At 41.4% G+C, this 25,299-nt stretch overlaps 1 protein-coding gene across 2 annotated transcripts in view; it reads right to left on the bottom strand.

The window, feature by feature from the left end:
• NOTCH2 (notch receptor 2) overlaps positions 1 to 25,299 on the bottom strand; it is a 177,962-nt gene that overhangs the window by 44,553 nt on the left and 108,110 nt on the right. For both annotated transcript variants that reach the window (XM_022583935.2, XM_089917002.1), the window contains 8 exons: positions 17,178 to 17,411; positions 15,674 to 15,829; positions 14,950 to 15,138; positions 13,895 to 14,008; positions 12,977 to 13,090; positions 11,061 to 11,294; positions 7,008 to 7,118; positions 286 to 478 (listed from right to left, as the gene is read on the bottom strand). In XM_022583935.2, coding sequence (XP_022439643.2) covers positions 286 to 478; positions 7,008 to 7,118; positions 11,061 to 11,294; positions 12,977 to 13,090; positions 13,895 to 14,008; positions 14,950 to 15,138; positions 15,674 to 15,829; positions 17,178 to 17,411 — 1,345 coding nt within the window. The remainder of the gene's footprint in view (positions 1 to 285; positions 479 to 7,007; positions 7,119 to 11,060; positions 11,295 to 12,976; positions 13,091 to 13,894; positions 14,009 to 14,949; positions 15,139 to 15,673; positions 15,830 to 17,177; positions 17,412 to 25,299) is intronic.

The following is a 25,299-nucleotide window of genomic DNA, read 5'->3' as shown; positions in this document are numbered from 1 at the left end:
GTACTAAAAGTGCAATTGCCAAAGACTCATAAAATTACCCTGGATTCCTCCCATGTGCTGACTACCCACATGAGGAAAGAGACATTCCTCCTTATTTTCCACCTACTCAGTCACAGAAGGTAGAGAAGAAGTGGCGATTTGGTAGACTATGCCACAGACTACCGAAATCTTCAGCGAGGTCTCAGCTCAAGTCCTGACTGACTTCTACAGGGTATGGCCAATACTAAAACTCAACTGGCTTGACACAAGTCAATAAGAAACTATTAATACATGACGGCTACTCACCCACTGAGGCCCCCAGTACAGTTTCCGTGGACACAGGGATTGCTCAGGCACTCGTTCACCTGTGAGTAGCAGCTGGGATGATGGGGCCCCTCAGGGCATATACAGCGGAAACCGTTCACATCGTTGATACATGTCGCACCCTTGCGACAGGGATTGGAGGCACACTCATCAATGTCAATGTTACATCTCTGCCCTGTAGAGAAGGGAGACAGTTTTTGTCAAATACAAAATGCTTAGGGAACAGACACAGAACTATGAGATCTATTGTGTTGATACCTTCATCTTCATAGGCTATAAGATGCCTTGGGCACCGCATGTCAAGGCTTAAGGAATAAGACATCCAACGGCCCTTAGTGCCATGCGAGGAAGGGGTAAAGGGCACTGTGCTTTGATAATAAAGTTAACAAAATGCTGGAACAGTGTTGTAGTGTTTTGACATGTATTTCTTCACTCCATCTTAGAAATGGGGAAACTTTACAAGGATTCAAAAAGAGAACATCAAATGTTACCAAAGCTGGCTGCTCTTCTTGTTGCTGTTTGGAGTACTCTCCAAGAAGCTTTCCTTATCACTGCTTTCAGCTGGTTTACTGCATTCATTTTTTCAGTTAGTCAATCTCTTACATTTCCATATATGGTAAATCTCAATTAACAGGAATGTTTCGTGAGTAGACTATTAATTTAATGATTAAACTGATTGAAAAGAAAAGCTATTTTACTTTCACTTTTAGAGTTGTATTAATCCATCTTCTGCCGCAGGAAGAAGAGTATTCTAAGCATAATTTTATTGTTCTCTGATCACTGAGAAAACCATCCAGGGTCTCTCAATCTAGACCAGTGGTTCTCAAACTTTAATGTGCAAAAAGAGTTGTTAAAAGTATTTGTTTTCAAAGGAGATCCTTAGAGCCCCAAAACCACATTTTAAATAATGTAGGTGAAACAGAAAAACAAATACCGTATGCTAACAGATATATATGGAATTTAAGAAAAAAAAATGTCATGAAGCACCTAGGGGTAAGACAGGAATAAAGACACAGACCTACTGGAGAACGGACTTGAGGATATGGGGAGGGGGAAGGGTGAGCTGTGACAAAGCGAGAGAGAGGCATGGACATATATACACTACCAAACGTAAGGTAGATAGCTAGTGGGAAGCAGCCGCATAGCACAGGGAGATCAGCTCGGTGCTTTGTGACCGCCTGGAGGGGTGGGAGGGAGGCAGACGCAAGAGGGAAGAGATATGGGAACATATGTATATGTACAACTGATTCACTTTGTTATAAAGCAGAAACGAACGCACCATTGTAAAGCAATTATACCCCAATAAAGATGTTAAAATAAATAAATAAAGAATAAATAAATAAATAATGTAGGTGATTCAAATACTACATTTTGAGAAACTCTGATGTAGACAATTATTAGTAGTTTATCATCAAATAATAATGTAAATGTTCAGAATATATGAAACTGAACTGAATATGTTCTTCCTCTAAAACATATCCAAGACTGCACTTTGAAAAGATGTCTGCTATAACCTCCACATTTATTTCTTTAAGTGGAATAAAGTATGCCAGTTACGTAAGAGTTTTGCTTTGTTAAGTTTTGAATAAATGAGATTTAACTGTATATTCCAAAATGATATAAAATTTTAAAATAACCCATAATTCTGTAAATGAGTGGCAACAAGCAACTGCTATGAAGGAATTTACAAATTTCTAAGAAGACAATTTTCTGATTTAGATAAAAACAGGCATTTTCATTTAAGAAAGAGCAACCCTGCATTTAGAACAGGAAATTCCAAATGAAACAGATACACACCCCTTTAAAGTATGGGTATTAACATTTTTTCACCCTCCACTGCTCTCTAAACCATTATTGGTGGTTCTTGAGGTAAAAACCCATAATCTGGTAGTAGTTGCTATTTTCCTCTTAAGTGTTTTATTAATAACTTACTTTAAAATACTACTTTCTTAGCTTCAACCTCTGATTTTTTTTTTTGGTGTTTGCCACTGGCACCAAGATAAGAGCCAGAACTCTTCAACTGTAGCAGTATCCTCAGCCTGCAATCCAGTGGAGAAAAGCCTTTTCATTTTCTGTCCTTTTTTTGGGAAGAATCTTCTCAGAAGCCACTCCTCTCACATTTCCTTCATTTGCTTTTAAAAGCTCTTTGCAGAATCAATTTTCAAGTCATCTTTAGCTGAGAGGGTTGAGTGCCTCTTTGTGCAGTCTACTTGATGGACTGACAGCTGCTTTACTAGCAAGGTCCCACGCTTAAAGTAGCGTTAGAAACCCCAGCGTCAGAAACACCCAGCACAAGGCTATGTGCCTTGTTGGGCTCAGTAACTACTGAATGAGAAATTAACCAATGTTTCTTATCTTGTAGGTAGGTGCCCAAAAAATTACTATTTAATGAATGAAAGCATGGTATAGTCCAGACTCGAGAGTCTGGTGTTGGATGTCAGAAGTTCCATGTGTGATTCTGGTCATTCATTCAGCAACATTTTCTAAGTGTTCCCTCTGTGCTAGACACTGTTTTAGAAAATGCTGGCTAAAAAGATAATTAGGGAGGTCCCTGCCTTCTGGGAACTCACAGTCCTAGCAGTGTGACTCACTAGCTAAGACCATGGGCACATCAAGCTCTATCTTTCAGTTGCCTTATTTGTTAAATGAGAATAATAAAACTTCCCTATCTGCTTTTTTTGTTTTGTTAATTTTTAAATTAAGACATAACTGACATATAACATTGTGTAAGTTTAAGGTATACAATGTGCTAGTTTGATATATTTTATATATTGCAATATGATTACCACCACAGAGTTAGCTAACACCTCTATCACTTCACATAACTATCACTTCTTTTTGGGGTGAAAACAATTAATATCTACTCTCTTAGCAGTTTTGAAGTTTATAATGCAGTACTGTTGACTATGATCACTATGCTATGCATTCTATCTCTATAAGTTATTTATCTACTAGTTGCAAATTTGTACCCTTAAACAATATCTCCCCAATCCCCTACTCCCCAGTCCAGACCCTGGTAAACACCATTCTACTCTCTGGTTTTATGAGTTTGGCTTTTTAATATTCTGCACATAAGAGATATCATATAGTATTTGTCTTTCTCTGTCTGACTTATCTCACTTAACGTAATGTCCTCAAATTCCATTCATGTCGCAAATGTCAGGATTTCCTTCTCTCTCACGGCTGAATGATATCGCATTGTATATACACAACATATCTTCTTTATCCGTTCATCCATTGATTTACACCTAAGTTGTTTCGCTATCTTGGCTACTGTGAATAATGTTGCTATGAACACGAGTGTGCAGATACCGCTTCGAAATAAGTTCCTTCAGATACATACTCAAGTGTGGGATTCCTGGATCATAGGATAATTCAATTTTTAATTTTTTGATAACTGTCATATTGTTCTTCCACTGTACCATTTTACATTTCCATCAACAGTGTATAAGAATTCCCTTTTTTCCACATCCTTGCCAACACTTGTTCTCTCTTATCTTTTTGAGAACAGCCATTCTTTCAGGTGTGAGGTGATTATCTCACTATGGTTTTTTCATTTCCCTGATGATCAGTGATGTTGAGCATCTTTTCATGTACCTGTTGGCCATCTGTATGTCTTCTTTGGAAACAGAAGGTCCTTTCCCCTTTCTTCCCCCTGATTCCAAACATTTGTTTTCCTTCATCATTTATACATTTTTTGAATGTTTCTGATGAATGCAGTCTGGGTTCCGGATCACACTCTAAATCTCTTTAAAGGCATGATCTCATTTTCTACCACCTTTGCCACACTCAGTGCTCCTCACTCCCCTTGTGCTTAGCAGCGTGCCTGTTCAGCATATGCCATTATTCGCTTGACTACGGGCTGGAGACCCAAAAGCAACTGCATGTTCAACATTTATAAATTTATAATTTATAAACATTTATACACCTTACTCCTGATTAGAAAATACTGTAAGAGATTTAGAGAGAGACAACACTGTAAGCCTCGTGTCTATGTTTTAAGTTGTATTTTGGTGATTTTATATAGTTGTATAATGACACTGTAATGAGGATTAGCTCTATTGGTAGCTACTCATGATTAGCCTTTCAAATGCCATTTGAAAAACACTAGAGTTTGGTAGCTTGTAAAGCTTTCAGAACCTCACCTGTTTCAGATGATACTGGATTTCAAAATACAAATCACGATTTACAAGTTAAAAATACAATCAGTCTGTGGCTAAATCATGTAGCTCTGAGAATTAGAGTGAACACTGCCAATATCCTCTATCTGGAAATTACTGGGTATTTTCCAATAATATTTTCCAAAACTGGGTATAGCTACTCCTGACTAACGTGTTTTCATTTTTAATTGAGGTATAATTGACATAGAACATTATATTAGTTTCAGGTGTACAACATAATGATTGGATATTTGCATATATTGAAAAATGATCATCACAGTAAGTCTAGCTAACATCTGTCACCGTACATAGTTACAGAATTCTTTTTCTTGTTATTTGCCCAATTTTTAATTGGATTATTTGCTTCTTTGCTATTGAGTTGTATGAGTTCTTTGTACATTTTGGATATGAACCCCTTATCAGATATATTGTTTGCACATATTTTCTCCCACTCTGTAGGTTGCCTTTTCAACTTATTGTTTCCTTTGCTGTGCAGAAGCTCATTAGCTTAATGTAGTCCCATTTGTTTACTTTAGTTTTTGTTACCTGTGCTTTTGGTTTCATATCCAACCTATGTACTTTCATGGACTGTTATAAGAAGTCAGCAAAATAATGGACATCAAGGTGAAACTGAAAAGTAGCTTATAAAACTGGGAAGTATTCTATAGAAGTACCACATGATTTCTTACTTTTCCTATTGAATCATTTAGTATAAAGAGGTCTGCAGAGAACAGAGAATTTAGTCTTAGAAAAAAAAACCTCCCTTAAATCTGCTCAAGCTGTTATTAAAATTGTAATTAAAAAATAGTAGTATTAAAATAAAACAAAGGCAACACTAAAACACCTCATATTTACAGGTCATGAGTATATATCACAGTTGTCTCTGATATTTTCAGCAACTGACTTAAAAAAACAAATAGGAAAAACAGCTGTAGAAAACTGTTCCAAGAACAGGGTACCACCCAGTAACCAAAACATTCCATTTCTTGGTTATGCAGTTTCATGCTACACCTTAAGTTTATTTTAGAATATTTTTAGCCCATGTCCTCCCTCTTTGACCTTCCTGATTTGCTAAATGTTAAAAAGAGAGAACATATGATTCACTGACATTTCCAAAAAATTTAAGACGAGTCTGAGGCTTACATATGTAAAAAGAAACCACAGCAGGTACCTACTTAGGCTGTCCAGTGAAGTGGGAATGAGCATGGACTCTAGAGTAGGACCCCCTGGGGTGGAATGCTGGCCGCAGTGCACTAGTACTGTTACTTAAGCTCTCTTGAGCTCTGGGTTTCTCATCAATACTGCAGAAATAATAATAGCAGTGACAATTCAATGAGGTTAGGCACTTAATTTAATGCCTAGCTCAAAATAAGGCCTTGAAAAATGCATATGTCATTCTATCTAGCAGGAATTTTTGTGTATTCAGTTGGCTGTCACTTAATGTTGGAGTAACACGTTTCAGGACACAGACGTACGTCTGGCTATACCAGCAGTGCTGGGCACTAGATATAAGAGGTTTCATCACACCTGTCTTCTGAGTTATCTTCCATTGAGCAGATATTACGGTGACCCGTGTGGGCCATAAACATTCCTCTCTCGTGTCCACAGTCACACCAAGCAGTGCAAAGGCTTGTGAAGTACAGAGAGAGGTAAGTTTCCGGCAAGCAAGAGGTATCTCTTCACTTGGCTCTGATGGCCTTTTGACATCATAGTTTAAAGGACTCCATGGGAAGTTTCTCACATTGGTTGCAAATGAGCACATGGTATTTATTAAATGGTAACATCATTATGTAAGTGCCTGCTTCTATGTGGCACTGTCTAGAAAGAACGCGACAGGCACATTATATGCTCTCTGATGGTGCCATTAACAAACGGATGTGTCAGTAAAAGCCTTCAGTAGAGGCTCAGTAACCTCTAGCATGTTTTGATCAGGAGGGTAACCTTATTAGCAACAAAAGAGGTAAAAGAGGAGATGCATGTGAGTTTGTGTGTGTGCACACATGGTGTGTGTATAAATGTTCTAGCTGCTTATAATTTAAGAAGAATTATAACCAATTTTATTTTAGTCACTTACCTTCTTCCTCCTAGAGAGAAAAAAAACCTCTCTGTGCTAGCCAAAAATAGTTTGATCCTCCCAAGTTTTGGCCTTACCCAACAATCCCCCATAAGAGGAAGTACTCAGAAGAAAGCATTTAGTGTTTTCATAGAATTTTACCTTGGCCATGCCTTTACAGAAGGTATTCACTACTAAGTGTAGAAAAATAAGGGTGGCTTTGAGAGCTATATAATTCAAGTCTGAAAAGAAATTCTTTTCAGGTAGTTATAAACACATGGCCTAAAAACCCTAACTAATGAAAAGTTTCATGTTACAGTTTAGGGAAGCCCTGTAAGTAGAAAACTGGGCCAGAGAAGCACAGAATCAAACTTCTAACTTTCCAAGAGACCAAGAAATAGGAAATATTTGAAAAGTAATTTTCCTTTAGATGCCCTTTTCCCAAAGTGATGGGGCTGAAGGAGGAGTCACCCAACAAAAAGGAGCATTACCTGTGAATCCTGGTGAGCAGACGCAGCTATAACGATTAACGCCATCCATACAGACTCCATGGACACAAGGGCTACTTGCACAGTCATCAAAATTGATTTCACAATTAACACCTGCAAAGATGAAAGCAAAGAAAAACCATGCAATATTAGCACAGAAAATACCAATGATCTCTGCTTGTGATGCTAGGTGTTAAGAAATCTAAAGAGTATCCAGCCAACCCTGAATGCAGGAAAGTAGCAGTTCTCAAAGTGCAGTCCTCCAGGCCCCATCAGGGGCAGCATGAGGTCAAAATGATTATATTAACCATACTAAGCCACTATCTGTTGTTTTCATTGTGTTGGAATTTGCACTAATGATGCAAAAGCAATGGGGTAGGACTGCCGGCATCTTAACAGGAATCAAGGCAGTGGCACCAAATTGTACTGGTGGTCTTTTTATTCTTCACCTCCATGTACTCAGTTAACACAAAACAAAAAGATAGCGTCACTTAAGAATGACTTTGGTCAAGCTGTCAAAATTATTAACTTTATAATTTGATTATACCTTGACCCTTGAGTATACCTCTACTGTTCTGTGTGATGAAATGGAAAATATACATAAAGCAATTCTGTGGCATGCCAAACTTCAGAGCTGTCTCCAGAAAAAGCAGTTGTGTGATTGTTTGAGTACTGAACTGAAACAGTTGCTTTGTTCAAAGAATCCCATTTTAATTGAAAGAACAACTGACGGACAAACCAGGGCTATTCAGACCTAAGTATGTAGCAAACATGAAGTGAGAGAAATAAACCTGCCATTTCAAGGAAAACAACTGTGACAGTACCGTGCTCCAAAGATAAAATTTAAGCTTTCACGTGAAAATTAGAATTTTGGAACTTGTATCTACTACTATAAGCTTGATACTGACTGTCCCTATGATGGGCTAAAGTTCAGGATAAAGAGTCTGGTAACTTCCTTCTGGGGTATGCCGCCTTCCTCCCGGTCTGTTCCTCAGATGAATGGTAGAGTCTGGCTCTATTTAGGAAGGTTTAATTGTAGATATGGGTAACTAAATGGTAGAGATACACCAATCATTATTGTTACCATTATTCTCTAAAACTACTCATGACATTTCATTATTTATTTAACACGAATTTAGTGATGTGGTTGGGTATCATAGTAGAAGAATATCTTGGTAGTTTAAAAAGTCTAAAAATAAAGCCTGATAGTTAGGATATAAACTAATAAACAAAACTTCCACAACAAAATGCCATAGTTTTTATTCACTCACACTTTATATTAATATTTATTGATAATAATTACTATATCAACAATCTGTTGAGCCATTATCAAGAGCCAAGTACTCTGCCTCCTACATTCCATAACTTTATTCTCCTCACTCCACTGGCAAATCAAGCTGTGTTACACCCATTTTATCATGAACTTGCACAATTGCGTCAGCACAGTTAGGACGTGAACCCAGCTCTCTGGATTCCATACACTTCACCACACCATACTGGTCATTCTGTGATTAATGAGGCTATACTGCCCTACTGGCCACAGATGAGGCAAGGCTTCAATATTCCTTGATTACAAATGGATACCTTTAGGAGATGTGTCTAGCCCTTGTTTGACAACCCCCGTTTACTCACAATGGACCAAGGCAGGCCCCAAACAGCCATGGAGGTCCAATGTGACTCTGCCCCCAAATCCATGTTTCATTCTAGCAGGAAGAGACACCCAGCTCAAGCTGGGCCAATGAGATTATCTCACTGAGACGTTGGAACATGAACTGCGTGACCTATGGTCTGCATGTGGCCCTTACTTCCTGCTCATCCCCCCAAAGCCACATTGTTCAATTCTCACTTGGCATCTGTAAGATACTTCTGTGTGCCTTCACAAAATTCTTTCTGCTTGTCTGTTTTGTAGTTGTTGTTTGCTTGTTTGTTGATGATTCTTTTAGCTAGTCAAGGTGGTTTCTGTGACTTGAAACCCAAAAAAACTCACTGCTGAAGATCACAGGTATCAAAGGCATCAAAAGTGATCAAAAGGCATCAAAAGTGATTCTGGGTAGTGTATTGCACTTTAAGTACTTAGTGGGTGAGAAACCACAATTATAACCAGCAAGTTGTAAAGCATCCCTCTATCCACACACTCATCCAAACTCCAACCTACCAACTCAGACTATATTATGAATGGGTTGTGGATTCTTATTCTAGAACTCGAGAGTCTATTCTTAATGATTGATTGAATGAATCCTTTCACCCAGGCTCCTGGTACATGCCAGGTCTTTCTCCACCCATTACAGGCCAAGGTCTCTTTATGTTGCCTGCATCTCTTTGCTTTAATACTCCAAACAGCCACAGGAATGGATTTGGCAGTTTTCTAAGAGAACCAGGGCCTTCCCTCTCTATGCTGCCTGCACACCACTGTTATTCACTGCTTGCCTTTCTCACTGACAGCTACTTTCACCTTGACTTCTCTCTCCTCCCCAGGGAACACACCTGACCCAACCTGGCATTATTATATAATCCCAGAGAAAACAAAGTGCTTGCCAGCCCACCACTCACCCAGGTGTCCAGTACATTTGTTGTAACGGGAACAACAGCAAAGCCTAAAACAGCCCCACCATTCTAAAGGCATCCATTCAATTGCTTGTAAATCTCTCAAATTTCTTTTCGTACTGCAATTTCTCATGTCGGGGGACCAGCCCGGAAGCAAATTGCTTTTGGAAGGTTTCACAAAGATCTATTCAGCTCTTTTACTGAGTTATCTAAACGTGGGGAGGGGGAAGGCATTTTCAACTGGGAAGGCATGGGATGTTTCTCGTATGCTTGAGCAACTCAAAAAGGACTTTGTTTTCAAACTTGGCATGTACGGGTTCCTGGATGAAGACCAGGTCTTTGACAAGTTTGAAGAAATGGATTTGGAAATAACAAGATGAAATGAGGGCAGCTAACCTCCTCCCCCACCTCTGCCCCCTACATAGGCCATTTTCCTTAAATGGAAAATGAGTTCTCAATAAATCACTCCTCGCATTGGCAGGTTCCCTTCTAACAAAGGCACACACTAGTTAATCTTCCACTAATACATTTTCCTTTGATCGGAGACACAGAACTTCTCTGTCCATTAACCACAGTTGTGACCATAATTATTCCTCGAATAAATAAAACAGGATCTACTGAAACCTGTGAAATGCTGCTGCCTGAGAAAACAATTGAACATTTCCCCAGCGAGGAGCAGCATGCCCTCACGACTAACGAGCAGTCATTCAACTGGAGTCAGGAAACAGCAAGGAACTTGGGATGGGAAATGGCAGCTCTGCATTCTAACTGACAATGGAACGTGTTGCAAAGTCTCTCCTCTCCTTTAGATTCCCCCCCCGCAAGATGGCCAAGGCCCACCAGAGAAAAATACCAGGAGAAAAGTGTCACATTAAAAATACTGGACTCTGGGTTTCCCTGGTGGCGCAGTGGTTGAGAGTCCGCCTGCCGATGCAGGGGACGCGGGTTCGTGCCCCAGCCCGGGAAGATCCCACATGCCGCAGAGTGGCTGGGCCCGTGAGCCCTGGCCGCTGGGCCTGCGCGTCCGGAGCGCCTGTGCTCCGCAACGGGAGAGGCCGCGGCAGTGAGAGACCCGTGTACCGCAAAAAAAAAATACTGGACTGTGAAACAGAGGAAAAACTATTGGAAGAACTGGAGGGAGGGAGGGAGGACCAACTTCATTAATCTGATTGAGGTGGAGGTTAAAGAAACAAAGACAATCAAATCAAGCCACAAAGGCAAGATGGCTTTCAATTTTAAATAATAATTTCAATTTTTTGAAGTGGTGTGCCTCCTTTTAATGAAAAACACATACATAAAGTCATCAGCTTTGCAAAGCTATTGTCTCTAATTTCTCTACTGGCTAGAGCCATCTGCCTCGGAGACATTTCTGGCCATGGCTTTGGCTGAGCTTCTCAGAATCAAGACTATTTTTTAGGTTATCTAAGCATATGCCAAGAATGTCTGAGACATCCGCATAAATTGTTTCTGGAAAACAGTGAAAACTCCCAAGGAAATACGGCGTGGCCTTACCTGATGTGCCTGGCTGGCAGTTGCACTGGTAACCATTTACCAGGTCGATGCAGCGACCCTCATTCAAGCAAGGGCTGCTGTAACATTCATCTATCTGGTCGCTGCAGATGGCGCCCATGTACCCTGGATTGCAGACGCAGGTGTAGGAATCAATCCCATCCTGACACTGGCCATGGTGGCAAGGATCGGGGTCACAGTTGTCAATGTTCTCCTCACACAACACACCAGTGAATCCTTGGAAGAAATTGTACCAAAGATGCTTAAAAACCAAGGCAGACATTGCATACCTGAACATAAATGTAGCTGGCATCCACTTATCCTACACATCCCAAGTCTTAATTCATACTGCAGGCAATGAGCAGTTGGAACTGACTATTTGCATTGATTTATAAGGCAAGCCTAGAGAGTTTTGCTTAAAATAAAGTTTTTCAAGTCAAATTTGTAGAATTCAAATAGCTTTTGCTAAATAATAATTTCATTGCAGAGACGCTTTAACTGCATCTTCATTTAATATTGGACTTCAGTGGGGAATAGCTCTCAATATTTTTCCTTAATATATTTACCTCTATATTCCTTTCCTCCCAAACCCAACTGCATATACAGGTACTATATTAATGGTTTCATGTACCTTATCTTCCCAATTCTGACCTGAGAGGACAGAGAACTTTTCTCTGTTCCTCTCAACCTCCCAGGGATCTATGCATATACAGTAAGTTTTTAATAAATATTTGTTAAATAAAATGAATGAACAAGTTATGACAGTTAAAAGAAAAGGGACAAATAAAAGTTCCTTTATTCAACATTAAATCCTTTTAAAAGACTCTAGGAGGGCTCTCCTCCCGTTTAAACATGAGTTCAAGCTTTGTAAATTCTCTCCAGTGAAGGTTATTCTCCACAAGCATAATCTGGCCAGAGGAAGACAAAACCTGAAACCTCTCCAACCAGAGACAAACGTTCGTGAAAAGAGAAGAAAATTAAGTGGACCATCTGACAGGGCCCTCTCTAAGTAGGCCTAACAAGTGGTAATGTTCCAATACTACTGAAATAGTAATTCTCTGTGTTTATTGTTATGACTTAGTTTGCTTTTCTGTGATCACAAAAAAAATCATGCACATGATGCTTAAAATCCTTTAAGACTCCATCTTCTAACATAAGAAAAAATATCTTGAATTATATTCATAACTCCTTTCTTAAACAGTCAGATGAAAAAAGAAACTGGGAATTCACCTTTGCTACTAATTTCTAGTCCTTTTCTACACAATGATGGTCTGTGCAGAAGCAAATGTGTAATAAGGGACATTTGGCTTATTCAAATCTACTCCCAAATTAGAAATGTCGCCACAGATCAGAAATGTAGAATATTTGTAAACATTCTTTTTGACCCTAGTAGCAGAAGTCAGGAAAGAGGACCCAAACTTTCCCAGACAGGGCTCCCTCCCCCGTTCAAATACACATCCAACTCTCAAAGCATCAGTCATCTTTTATGCAGAAAACCTCTGCACTTGCACACCACTGCCCCCAGATTTCTGGGCCTTTGTTCGATCACTTGCCTCAAGAAACACAGAGACAGGTCTCCTGCTGAGAAGCCCCAGTGAAAAATAGCTTTCACCTGGAACTCTTCCCTTTTCCAAAGGAGTAGGTCAAGCCAGCTGGAAACTCACCGTTGCCAAAATCTGCCCAAGAAAGACAGGGGCACCAAATGGAAATGTCCAGGCCAGGCCACGATTGTGGTGAAGGAGGCAGGTGTTGTAGAGGAAACAGTGAGAGAGCAGCAAGAAAGAGGCTTGGAAGAAGCTCTTTCTAAACCCAGAGCAGCCCATGTTAGTGGACTGGCCTGGCAGGGCAGCTAGAAGAGGACGGTCTCCTGTTTTGTTCAGGCAGACCTACCAGGGGAATAAGAATTGAAAAATTCTTACCTGTGGCGCACTGGCATTCATAACCATTTGGGTGATCTATACACTTTGCCCCATTCAGACATGGAGTACTGGAACAGTCGTCAATATCGATCTGGCAAACTGGCCCAGTGAAACCTGAAAAGGGTACAGCGATGACACAAGTCAAAGGGTTATCCTGTGCCTTCCTTACTATGAGAATGATGCCCAAAGAGAACTGGGTTGTTATTGGCAGGGTTTATACCCATGGGTCAGCAAATGTAGAATTATTCTACCCAACAGGTAACTAGGATAAGGTGAGGCTCAGGGCATCAGAGGTACCTGTGTGTCTCTCTACCTTTTTCTTCCCAGCACAGAGTTCACTTCTAGTTAAAGTAGGGACTGAATGGTTATAGGCAGAGCCCCCTAACAAGTGAATGTAGCTTCAGAAGAACTGGGACCTCCTCTCTAAAGAAACAAGAGAGGCTATAGACTCTGGCAGAAAATTTAGCACGTCTTCAACAACAGCTTTGGGGAGCCAAAGGAGAGACACAGCATTCTCTGCAAAGAATTGCCTTGTGCTGTTTCTGTACCCATGGGTGAAATGTCTAAAAATAATCATCTCACAGAAAGGTTTCAAGAATATGACCCACAGGAAAAAATAAAATCCTGAATAACCTAGAACTAAGGCTTCTGTGAGGTATGAACTTTCCCAAATGTACACACAGACAGAGAGGCCATGGGTCATTCAGAATAGACTTGGACTTCTGGCCACAAAGGATTTGGAAGATACACTAGCTGAAACAAATCCCCCACTTCTGTACACACACACTCCTATCCTGAAGCACTCACTTTAATGACTTCCTCATGTACAGCCCACACACGTTCTCTCCCTCCTCCCGTCCCTGTGGTCAGCCAGCTTTATGCTTTCAAAGAAAACAGGGGCAGGTGGTGGGCATTTACCAGGCGGACACAGACACTGGAAGCGATTGACTTTATCCACACACTGTCCATTGTTCACGCAAGGGTTGCTCTGACATTCATTTATCTCCAATTCACAATGCACACCTTTGAAACCTGAACAAAATGGACCACACAAGCGGCTTAGAAAAAGACAAAGGCGTGTTCTAGCCAAGAAAGCACAAAGTTGCAAAGATGACTATATCCGCTATGAGTATGAACATTTCTGCAGAGGGAAAAGAGGACTCTGCTGTGATGGGAAACAGTCACTGAAAGCATCAGCCAGACAGGGGAATATTCTGGGATATCCATGCCTCTGTGGAGAGCGGGAAGAGGTCACCTCCAAAGACCTTGCTAAGACCTAGCATGCCAACAAAGGCTGAACCACATTCTCTGATCAGTCCAGGCTTTGCTTTCAGGACAGTGCCAGGCCCACAGGGTCCCCAGTCCAAGTTCCTAAAGACCAGCTGAGTCAGAGACGCTGTTGCTCTCAGGGTGCAAGTAAAGGTCAGGAAGGCCTGCCAAGGCTAGAGAGGCCAGCACCCTCAATCAGGCAAAGCAGCCACTGGCAGCCGTCATTTTTAAGCTGGGTTTAGCTGTGCTGTCTGAGGATTCAAGCAATGGTCTGTGCAGAAGAGTTCCAGAGTATAACAAAGCATGGGTATCTCACTATGAGATAAATGGCAAGTTCCTATACAATTATGGGTAAAATTATTTTCTATAAATGGAATGGTATGCTATTTGTAACATATCAGGGGATAAGGAAAGCTTGCTATTTAAAGAATTTTTATGATAAATCCTTTATTAAATCAAAGTATACTTGCATTTTAAAAATCTTCTGAATTTTTCTCTCACATGTATCTGGGTTTTGACATAACGGGATTGCTTTTCATAGCTCTAAGAATTCTAAGATGGCCTTACTCCTTAAGGGTCCCCTTGGCGGGGGGTTAAATGGTAACAGAGCTTATGGAATTGCCATGCTATACTGAGTGCCCTGCCTAAGAGAAGCACAGTGCAATGCCTCCTGTCTAGATCCCACACACTGATGGCCCATGTACCTGGCATGCACAGACATGTGAAGCCTCCAATCTTATCCAGACAGGTGGCATCATTCTTGCAGGGGTCTGAATGGCACTCGTTGATGTCCATCTCGCAACGAGGCCCTGCATAGCCCTTCAGACACTCACAGTGGAAGGCACCATCTGTGTTCACACATTTTCCCGCATGCTCACAAGGATTGCTATTGGCTGGAAGACACAAGCACCAATCACCAGGATCAGAGCACTTGATGGGGTTTCCACAAATGTGGACTACAGAAGTGGGTCAGATTATTAGCATCAGGGCCAGGTCTTTAATAATCTGGTTCTCAATTTCCTATTTTCTTCTAATCAATCAATCAATAAGAAAGTAAATAAATAAACAAGATGAAGGAAGGGAGGAGGGAGGGAGGGAGGGAAGGAAGGAAGGGAGGAAGGGAGGAAATAAGGAAAGAAAGACAAACTAGGACAACCTCAACTCTTGTGAGTCTCTACTGTTCTTATGCCCAAACTGTCACTAAGGTAGGGCTTCATGTTAAGAGTCAAGTACAAACCTTCTATATATTTCAGTTCCCAGAATAGAATATATGGTTACACCGAAAGGTTAGCTGTGAACAGTGGGCATATAACAGGTGAGATCCGAGGTTTGGGTGAAACATGCTCGTAGAGTAAAATGCGCTTCAGCTTAAACGCTTGCTGAGCTCGACAGACACCATGAGGAATCGGAAAGGTTCTGTGTACTCACCCATGGCACACTCATCCACATCTTCTGTACAGTCACCCCCTTTGTAGCCTTGTGGACAGGTGCAAATATACTGTCCGTTCAGAGGGTTGGTGTCACACAGTGCCCCCTTGTGGCAGGGGTTGCTGATGCATGCATCATCCAGATGACATAAGAGACCTATCACAGGGTGGGGTAAGGAGAAGACAGAGAAAATGTCCCTTACTTGGGGAACAGTTTTCTCTTTCACGGAGGAGGGAAAACCTTATGACTGGCACATCAAAATCCAATATGAAGATTTAGAGGCAATTTCCTGACCCAATCTTAGGGACATGCTGCAGCCAGCAGCAAAGCAAGGAGCTTCTGCAGACAACCCTGATACCCTGACCCTGAGCCCTTAGCTGGACCCCGCCCCAAGAGCAGATAAAGTGAGGCCATAAAGTGAGATGGTTAGATGATGGAGACAGGAAAAGGGAGATATACTTCCCATTGTGCTGTCATGTTTAGTTAACAAATAGAAATAGAGGACTCCCAGTTCAATTTGAATTTCAGAGAAACAACAAATAATTATTTACTGTATGTCCCAAACATTACATACATCCTATATTTTATTAGGCAACCTACTTTCTTTCCCAAGATCATGCTACCTGATCATCTTGGGGCCACCTGCATTTCACGAGCCTCAGAAGAAAAAGTCAGCTGAACATCAGCAGCCTATACTCGGGCAGCTTTTTAATAGTGTCAACATTCCTGGCTCAAGTGCCCTCAGGACTCTGAAGATATTACTAGGCCCCACGTTCTGCAGAGTTCACATGGGAACTGGATTTTCCAGTCTGAAATTAGCTTAAGAAGAGGTGACTAAGGCTTCTTCTACAAAGCTGGAGGTGGGGCTTTCGGAAAGGCATAGATATAAGAACATTTCAAAACTGCTAGGCACAAAGTTCTCTCACTAAGCAATCTCCTTCCATCACCTTCCTCCCTTCACTGCTCTATTCCTAGAACCAGAAGCTGTTGAACTGAAAGGCTAGAGCAATGTTAACTTTGCAGTTGGTAAAAACCTTCCCTTAGAGGACAATATGGAGAGCTGGAATGCACTTAATTGTTTCCCTCTTGCCAGCTTTTTCTGAGTAAATGGATTATTTCTTCTTAAAATTAACTGCCTACATCCATTTGTGAGTAATTTTGTCTTAATTTCTGAGAAATTCATCTTAATTTTGGAGTTGCCTTTCAGCTTAAAATCTTAAGGAGGGCTATAGATGTTCCCAAGGCAATAGTTGCTAACTTTCATTTTGGAGGGATGAAAAACTGAGGTACACAGAGTTGAGAGCCCAAAGTCCTAAGGAAGAAAACTAATTTCACAGCACTTTGGCTAATTACATTTCCAGAAGAACAGCTTTGAGAGGCATGTTCCTACAGATGGAAATTAAAAGGACATACCCCAAAAGGGATGAAAGAGGAGGAGGCAGAAATCCCGACTGCTCACCAGCCCTTTCCCTCATTTCCAGCTCTGTTCTTCCGCTGGCCTTACCTGCCTTTCCTTCTGGGCACATGCAAGAGAAGGAGGCCACACGATCAATGCAGGTGGAGCCCGGAGTGCAGGAGGCGAAGGCGCAGTCATCAATGTTCTCACCGCAGTCATCCCCGCTCCAGCCATTAACACACACACAGCCATAGCCCCCATTGCGGTTGGTACAGGTGCCCCCGTTCTGACAGGCATTGGGTTGCAGCAGGCACTCATCCACATCCTCTGTGCAGAACTGTCCTTTGGGGGGAAAAGCGCCTTTGATTAGGGTTCTTAAGTCTCAGAGGATTAGTACCATACCAGCCCCCACACACTCTTCACCCTCATGTGACCTGCCTGAAACTGAGGCAAAATTAACTCACAGCAGACCAGGTCCTCACATGAATTTTAAGGCCACCCTGAGACATCCATATAGTTATTTCAGGCAAATAATTTACAGAATGCAAGTTGCCATCCCTAGAAACTCTGACACCATGATATCTAGCCAACCTATCAAAGAGAAAATTGAGTCTTCTAAGATCCTTAAATCTGATTCGGTTAAATCCCTGGGACAATGAATACATAAGTGAGAAGAGCAAGGAGAGAAGAGTCTAAGAGATGAGTAAGGACAAGAATAATGAGAAGCAACCTAAAAATCAAAGCTTTAGGGCTACTGTTCTATATCTTGACCGTATCAATGTCAACATCCTGTTTATGATGCTGGATAATAGTTCTGCAAGGCGATGTTACCATTGGGGAAGACCTGGTTAAGGGTAAACGGTATCTCTCTGTTAATTCTTATAACTTTGTGTGAAACTATAATTATCTCAAAATAAAAGGTTTAATTAAAAATAATGGTAGGGCTTCCCTGGTGGCGCAGTGGTTGGGAGTCCGCCTGCCGATGCAGGGGACACGGGTTTGTGCCCCGGTCCAGGAGGATCCCACATGCCACAGAGCGGCTGGGCCCGTGAGCCATGGCCGCGGAGCCCGCACGTCCGGAGCCTGTGCTCCGCAACGGGAGAGGCCACAACAGTGAGAGGCCCGCATACCGCAAAAAAAAAAAGAAATAATAATTAAAAAAAATAATAATAATGGTTAAGGGCAAGCAAGGGTAGAGAGAAGAAATTAAGGAACTAAGGACAATAAGAGCCATAGTAAAGTATGAATGTGAAAGGCAAAGCCAAGATGATGAGACTGGAGCAAATACTGCATTAGTGGAATAAGATGTGGGAAGCCGACCTAATGTAGTAGAAGATGGAAAAGGATCAGTTTGTTCTGCCTAAAAAAGCAAACTGAAGGATGATAATAAGACCACTTCTGAATGGACTGCAGGTCACTATGGGAGCAAGGATGGGGGACTATGGCAAAGGCTCTTAGGCCCAGTGACAATCAACTTATAAGCAAGGAATTTGTGATTAGCAAGCATTTAGTGCCAGGCCACCCGAGTTGTAAAACAAACTGATGAATCTTTCTTATCAGAGGTCTTTTAATACCAGTTTAGGGGGCTACCAAAGGGAATGAATATTCAGATCATATGAATTCTCTAAAACAACATGACAAGTGGCTAAAACCCAAAAAACCTCAAGGTGTCCTTAATTCTTTCTCTGTAAAAAACTCACTGAATAACTCAAAAAGGCACTCTGATGAAGAGGCCTCTTAACGACAAAGCACAGGACTTTTATACTCAGAAAATGCCAAGGCTATACCTAGTCCTCAGATAACAATTCAACTTGGCTCAAGTATTTCCAGAGTCTGCAAAGTGCCCAACTGTGTAGCCATCACTGCTAACAGAAGCTAGCTGTGTCTGATCCAACCTAACTGACAACCTATTCTTTACTCCTATCTAACCTATACATCCATTATTACAGAACCAACATCATTCTATTGCACTTCTTTGATCGCACAGCAATCTCCCATCACTTGGCTGCAAGCAACCTCAGTTCAGGGATATTTTTTGTATTCCCAGCTAAGATCCCTCTACCTAAGATGGCAGAATGGGTGTGTGGGCATCTCTGGAACTCTGCGCTCAGGACCCTCTTCTGTGCTGCTCTCCTCACCCCACTTCATCCACATAATTCTTGAAGGAGCCACCATGTCTTTACACGATCATGCATGCCTTCCTGGTCACAGCTGACTGATCCAGGATGGGCATCTTATACAAACTGTCACTGTGTCTCTTTCCCAAACTTTTGGACTAGAGACCCTCTACCACATGGATCAAAAGAATAACATGACCAGTCTACACACAAAATGATAACAGTGAATCAGAAGTACACAGAAAAGAAAAATAGAATCTGGGGGCATTCAAGTTACTGGTTCCAATTGTTCCCAAAGACCGACTCTTCATAAGTCCATTCAAGAGCACAGCCATTCTGAGAGATGTCCCTTCCAACAGGTTTCCCTAATTTCAGATGGGGATCTGTCAATTGCAACCTGCAGTATTAACTAATACAAAGTGAGTGAGCGAGTGCAGGAGCAATCACTTCCCCAGGGGAGACGATGTCATTTAGTATAGAAAGCTTTGCTCCCCTACTTTACTGGCAGAAATGCTACCTCAGATTAAAGACAGGTGTGTAATTAAGATGCAGGTGGGATTTAGAAATGAAAACATAACCAAGAAGCAGGTGAAGAGTTTCTGTAACCTGGAAATTACTGAGAGTCTTGTCTCTTACACTTACAACTCAAGTACCGTGCTATCGTCAAACCAAACTGACTTGCTGAATGTGAGAAATTTGGATGTTATTTTTCTTTCTTATTGGCTCTGTGATAATTCTGAGTATGAGACACTGTGATTTCAAAACATCTCATATGTATTTCGTATGCATTATAATACCCAGACACTTAAATATTGTAGTAAGACAGACTAGGTTAACGAAACAATGCTTGGAATGAAAGTTTTGTTCTCTTGGGAAAGGAAACCAAGAGTCACTGATTGCATACTATGAACCAGGCACTGTGCTTGAGTTGTCACAATCATTATCTCATTTATAGTTGAGGAAACGGGCTCAGAGAAGTAAAATAACTTGCCCGTTGTGAGGCAGGGAGTGCAGGAGAGCTGAGATTTAAACTAGAGCTGCTGACTCTCAAATTCGTAACAAAGACTTGAGGTGTGAATCTCACCATATCAAAACAATCTCTGTGCATCTCAGTCTTCCCAAGCACACAAAGGCATGGGGAAGGAGACAGGACAGGAAAGGTGAAGATTAAAATCATGACTCGCACCATCAAATTACTGGGAAAAATTATGACTTCAAATTACTGTCCAAAAAATCAAATGTATTTTTTGAGTACAGTTGACTGTTTTTCTAATGAGGTTGATCTTCGAAGGTTAGATACCTTCATCAAATACCTTAGGTGTTTGATACTGTTAGAGAAATCAAATCTACAGAGTCAAGAGAATACTGGCTTATAAATAATCTTTTATAGAATGGATCATTTTTCTCTAAGGTTCAGGCACATTTCTCCAGAACAAAACCCTTCCCAGGCATAGTTATGCCAGAATTTTTTCCTCATTCCAATTCTAGCAACCAGTCATTACATTCAGAATATAAACACAGTAACAAGGGTGCCACTAAATTGCTTGTTCCAAAATTCCCAGTGGAAAGTCTGCCAACATACTGCACTTCCTTCATGTCACCACCCCTCTTGGCAAAGGAGGAAACCAATGCAGAAGCCTAAAAATAAGAAACGTGAGGCTCAGAAAGGTTAGGTAACCACCAACCCCACCATCCCCACCCAGAGTCATACACTGGTAAGTCAGAGCACTATCATTCAAACTCAGATCAATTTGACTCCAAAACTACTGTTCTTTCTACTGCAGCACAGTTAACTATCCAGCCCTGGGTTTGGTCCACAAGATCTACAGACTAAGTCCCTGATCCTAGGCTCTTAAAGCACACAGAGAAGGCATGGAAGCATGAGACAATAAAAGAAGACCCTTGGTAGACATGAATAAAGACAAAAAGTCACTAAGTATTGAAATAGGAAAGTTTCTTGGAGATCTACTAGAAGGGCTGAGTCCATTGTCTGAGGTCATTCAGCTTTCCCCACTACTCCATGGCAAGGAAGCGTCAGCCTGGGCTGGAGGAAGAAGGCTTGCTCAGGTTGGTAGGGTTAGGCCTTGAAGACGTCAAAATGACTGGAGTCTATTCTTAGTTGGGGTTTGAAATGAGAAAAGGCTGGAGACCATGTGAGGCTTTGAATTCTAATATGAATTCTGAACTTGATACAACAAGCAAAGGGAAGTTATTGTAGGCTCTCAGGTGGGGGAAGGTATGATCAAAGTTGCATGTGAACATTAGTCTGCCAGTAGAATACAGGAGGGACTAAACGCAAATGACTTTCTTTTAGTAGGGAGGGAAGGAGAAAGCACTAAGTCAGGAGCTACCTAGCATATAAAAGCCTCTGGTGAAAAGCGAGAGCTGCGTTCTTTCCATGCCCTGCCTAGCTACTACACCTCCAATCCAAACAAGTCTCAGCACGTGTCAACGCACAAACTCTGCTGGTGGACTCCCAAAATATGTTGCACAAAGCTCGGTTAGGCAAGTTTTTGAGGGCATCAATTATCCCTCTTACTAATTTCACCTGCCAGGTATTGCAGGCTACTGGCATCTGACATTGGGACTAAAGCAGGGGGCTATTAGGCTTTTCCCATCTCCTATTAGAAAGGAAACCACTTGTTTCTAGAAACTACTTTCTCTATTGCCACTGTGAGTCTGTACTAACCTGGTATGAAATGCTACACTACCAAATCCTTGGCTGACACCTAAAACACTTAGAGCCACCTGTATATACTGATAATTCTCTGGGTGATAGCTTTTGTTTCATAAATATATCTCAAATCTCTATCTTTCCTTCATATATTTTACTCTATAGCCACAATGGCTTACTGTTGGCTCCTTAAGCACTAAATTCTTTCCTACCTCAGAGCCTCTGCATAACCTGTTCTCTTCACCTCAAATATCCTTCTTCCTCTTATTCATATGGCTAATTAATATTTCATACCTTGACCTTCCTTATAATTTAAGTAGACCTCCAAGCTCACACTCCTCATTTTTCTCCTTCATTGCACCTACTCCATTCAGTCTGTCTTATCATTTATCAAATGGTGTAATTTTATATTCATTTGTGTTTTGCAGTCTCTGTCTCTGTTAGACTATAAGCTCCATGAGAGCAAGGACTTCGTTGGCCATTCACCTCGGTTTACATCTCAGGCACTGTACCAGACACTTAGCGTCAGTGGTGAAACAGGCCTTAGATTCAACCTAATGTGCTCATTTTACAGACAAAACTAGGACCAGAGAGGTACAGTGACTTGTCCACATTTACACAGCTAGTTGGAAGAAGAATTAGAAATAGACAAAATTAAAAACGGAAATCAAGTGCTGAAAAGGACATTGGGGTGTGAGATCACAACACTTCAAGTTAGTCTTCAAAATGACTGTTGAGGGAAAGGGCAGGGTTGAGAAGCATACGGGAAGAGCAAAATGCCTAAGCAGTGCTACAAATGAAGACAATACAACTAAGAACAAGTATGCTATTTTATATATAGTAGTGTATATATGTTAATCCAGCCTCCTAGTTTATCCCTCCCCCCCACCCCCCTTTCCCTTTGGTAACCTTAAGTTTGTTTTCTATGTCTGTTTTGTAAATAAGTTCATTTCTATGTTTTTTTAGATCCTACATATAATTGATATCATATGATATTTGTCTTTTCTCTGTCTGACTTACTTCACTTAGTATGATAATCTCTAGTTCCATCCATGTTGCTGCAAATGGCATTACTTCATTCTTTCCTATGGTTGAGTAATAATATCCCATTGTATATATGTACCACATCTTCTTTATCCATTCATCTGTTGATGGACACTTAGGTTGCTTCCATGTCTCGGCTATTGTAAATAGTGCTGCAATGAACATTGGGGTGCATGTGTCTTTTCGAATTACGGTTTTCAGGAGTGGGATTGCAGGATCATATGGTAGCTCTATTTTTAGTTTTTTAAGGAACCTTCATACTGTTCTCCACAGTGGCTGTACCAATTTACGTCCCCACCAACAGTGTAGGAGGGTTCCCTTTTCTCCATACCCTCCCCAGCATTTATTATATGTAGAGTTTTTGATGACAGCCATTCTGACTGGTGTGAGGTGGTAGCTCACTGTTGTTTTGACTTGCATTCCTCTAATAATTAGTGATGTCAAGGACCTACTACTGTATGGCACAAAGAACTGTACTCAATATTTTGTAATAACCGATAAGGGAAGAGAATCTGAAGAAGAATATATATATGTATAACTGAATCTGTGCTGTACGCCTGAAACTAAAACAATATTGCAAATCAACTATACTTTGATCAAAAATAAATAAATAAATATGACACAAATGAACCTATCTACAAAACAGAAACACACTCACACACAGAGAACAGACTTGTGGTTGCCAAGGGGGATGGGGGTGGGGAAGGGAGTCTGCGGTTAGCAGATGCAAACTATTATATATAGGATGGATAAACAACAAGGTCCTACTGTATAGCACAGGGAACTATACTCAACTATCCTATGATAAACCATAATGGAAAAGAATTTTAAAAAGAATGTATACAGGGCTTCCCTGGTGGCGCAGTGGTTGGGGGTCCGCCTGCCGATGCAGGGGACGCGGGTTCGTGCCCCGGTCTGGGAAGATCCCGCGTGCCGCGGAGCGGTTGGGCCCGTGGGCCATGACCGCTGGGCCTGCGCGTCTGGAGCCTGTGCTCTGTGGCGGGGGAAGCCACGGCGGTGAGAGGCCCGCGTGCCACAGAGAAAAAAAAAAAGTTAAAAAGAATGTATACATATGTATAACTGAATCACTTTGCTGTACAGCAGAAATTAACACAACACTAAATCTACTATACTTCAATAAAAAAATAAATTTATTAAAAAAAGAAAAACAAGAAAAATAAGTACGTGGTATTGATTTTGTAGGAGTGGGGTCACTTTCATAATGATCTTTTCTTATTGCACCGTCCTATGGTCTTAAAAGCAAAGGATGAATGAGTAAGACTATGGGCAGTGCCTGTGTCAGAAAATATAACAGAGTGAACCCAATAGGACTGTACTGAAATGGGAACTATGACCTGGGCCTCATGAGCATCAAGTTCTAGCCATGTGAGCTTAGGACCACTAAACAGACACCATTTTATGAGCTGCAAGACATCGGGATACAAACAGTTCATTATGGTTTTCTCAGCACACCACAAACAAATCATCAATCTGACTTGGAGTTACAAGTGACTGGGAAACAAGAGGAGGAAGGGGAAAAAAGGAAAGAAAAGAAATGGTCGCTGAGCCTTAGCACTTCTGGAAGAAGCCCTCCCCTCCTAGTCACCTCTCAACTTGGGCGGGGGGAACCTTTCACCACATCAACGGCCCTGCTAAGGGGCAACTCTCATTAGCAACAACAATCACCACGTGAGGAACATGTAAAAATGAGCTTGGCTGACCCCTGCCCTGACCCTGCTACCTCCTCTTCTTTGGTTAAGTCAAGAGAATTCGGTCTCCAATATACGCTTCCAGCCAGTAGTCACCCAGGCTCCTGAGTTGGGAAGTTTCATCTTTTCATATTATAGCAGGGCATTCTTGTAACCTCTGTCCTACAAACCTTGTCCTCTACACACAGGAGAGTTTCCATTCCGCTCCTGAAGTGAAAGGGCAGAGGACAAGCTTGACTATTCTACAACTTCCCAGGACGAAAGATGGTTGAAACATTTTGCACAAACACTGGAGTCTACAGGGTCTGCCTAATGAGGGGCTGTGTGCATGCACTAACGTACAAGCACACACATGTATATATGAGGCTAGGGTTACAAGTGGCTAAGGGGATCCTGTAGGTGTGCAGGATACACATGCAGATAAACGCATGTGAACGTTCCCATGAATCCTAGACACCATCATCTTTTTCAGGCCTCCTCAAAAGCCTGGTTTCCCTGCATCCTGATCAATTATTTTTTTCTAAAGAGTCACCAACTTAATCTCATCGTGTACAGTGGATTGTGCCATTTGCCTGTTCAAGCCCTTTGATGCCTTCCATTACACTTAGGATAAAATTCTAAGTCCTATCTACATTTTCTGCCTACCTCTCCAGTCTCTCCCCTTGAAACACCACTCGTGCCAGGCA

The sequence above is a fragment of the Delphinapterus leucas genome, chromosome 1 (assembly GCF_059928025.1).
Source record: "Delphinapterus leucas isolate spDelLeu-1000000601 "Yukka" chromosome 1, BTC_Dleu_Yukka2, whole genome shotgun sequence".
NCBI lineage: Eukaryota > Metazoa > Chordata > Mammalia > Artiodactyla > Monodontidae > Delphinapterus > Delphinapterus leucas.
The sequence above is the reverse complement of the archived record's forward strand: the minus strand, read 5'-3'. Positions and strand labels throughout refer to the sequence as shown.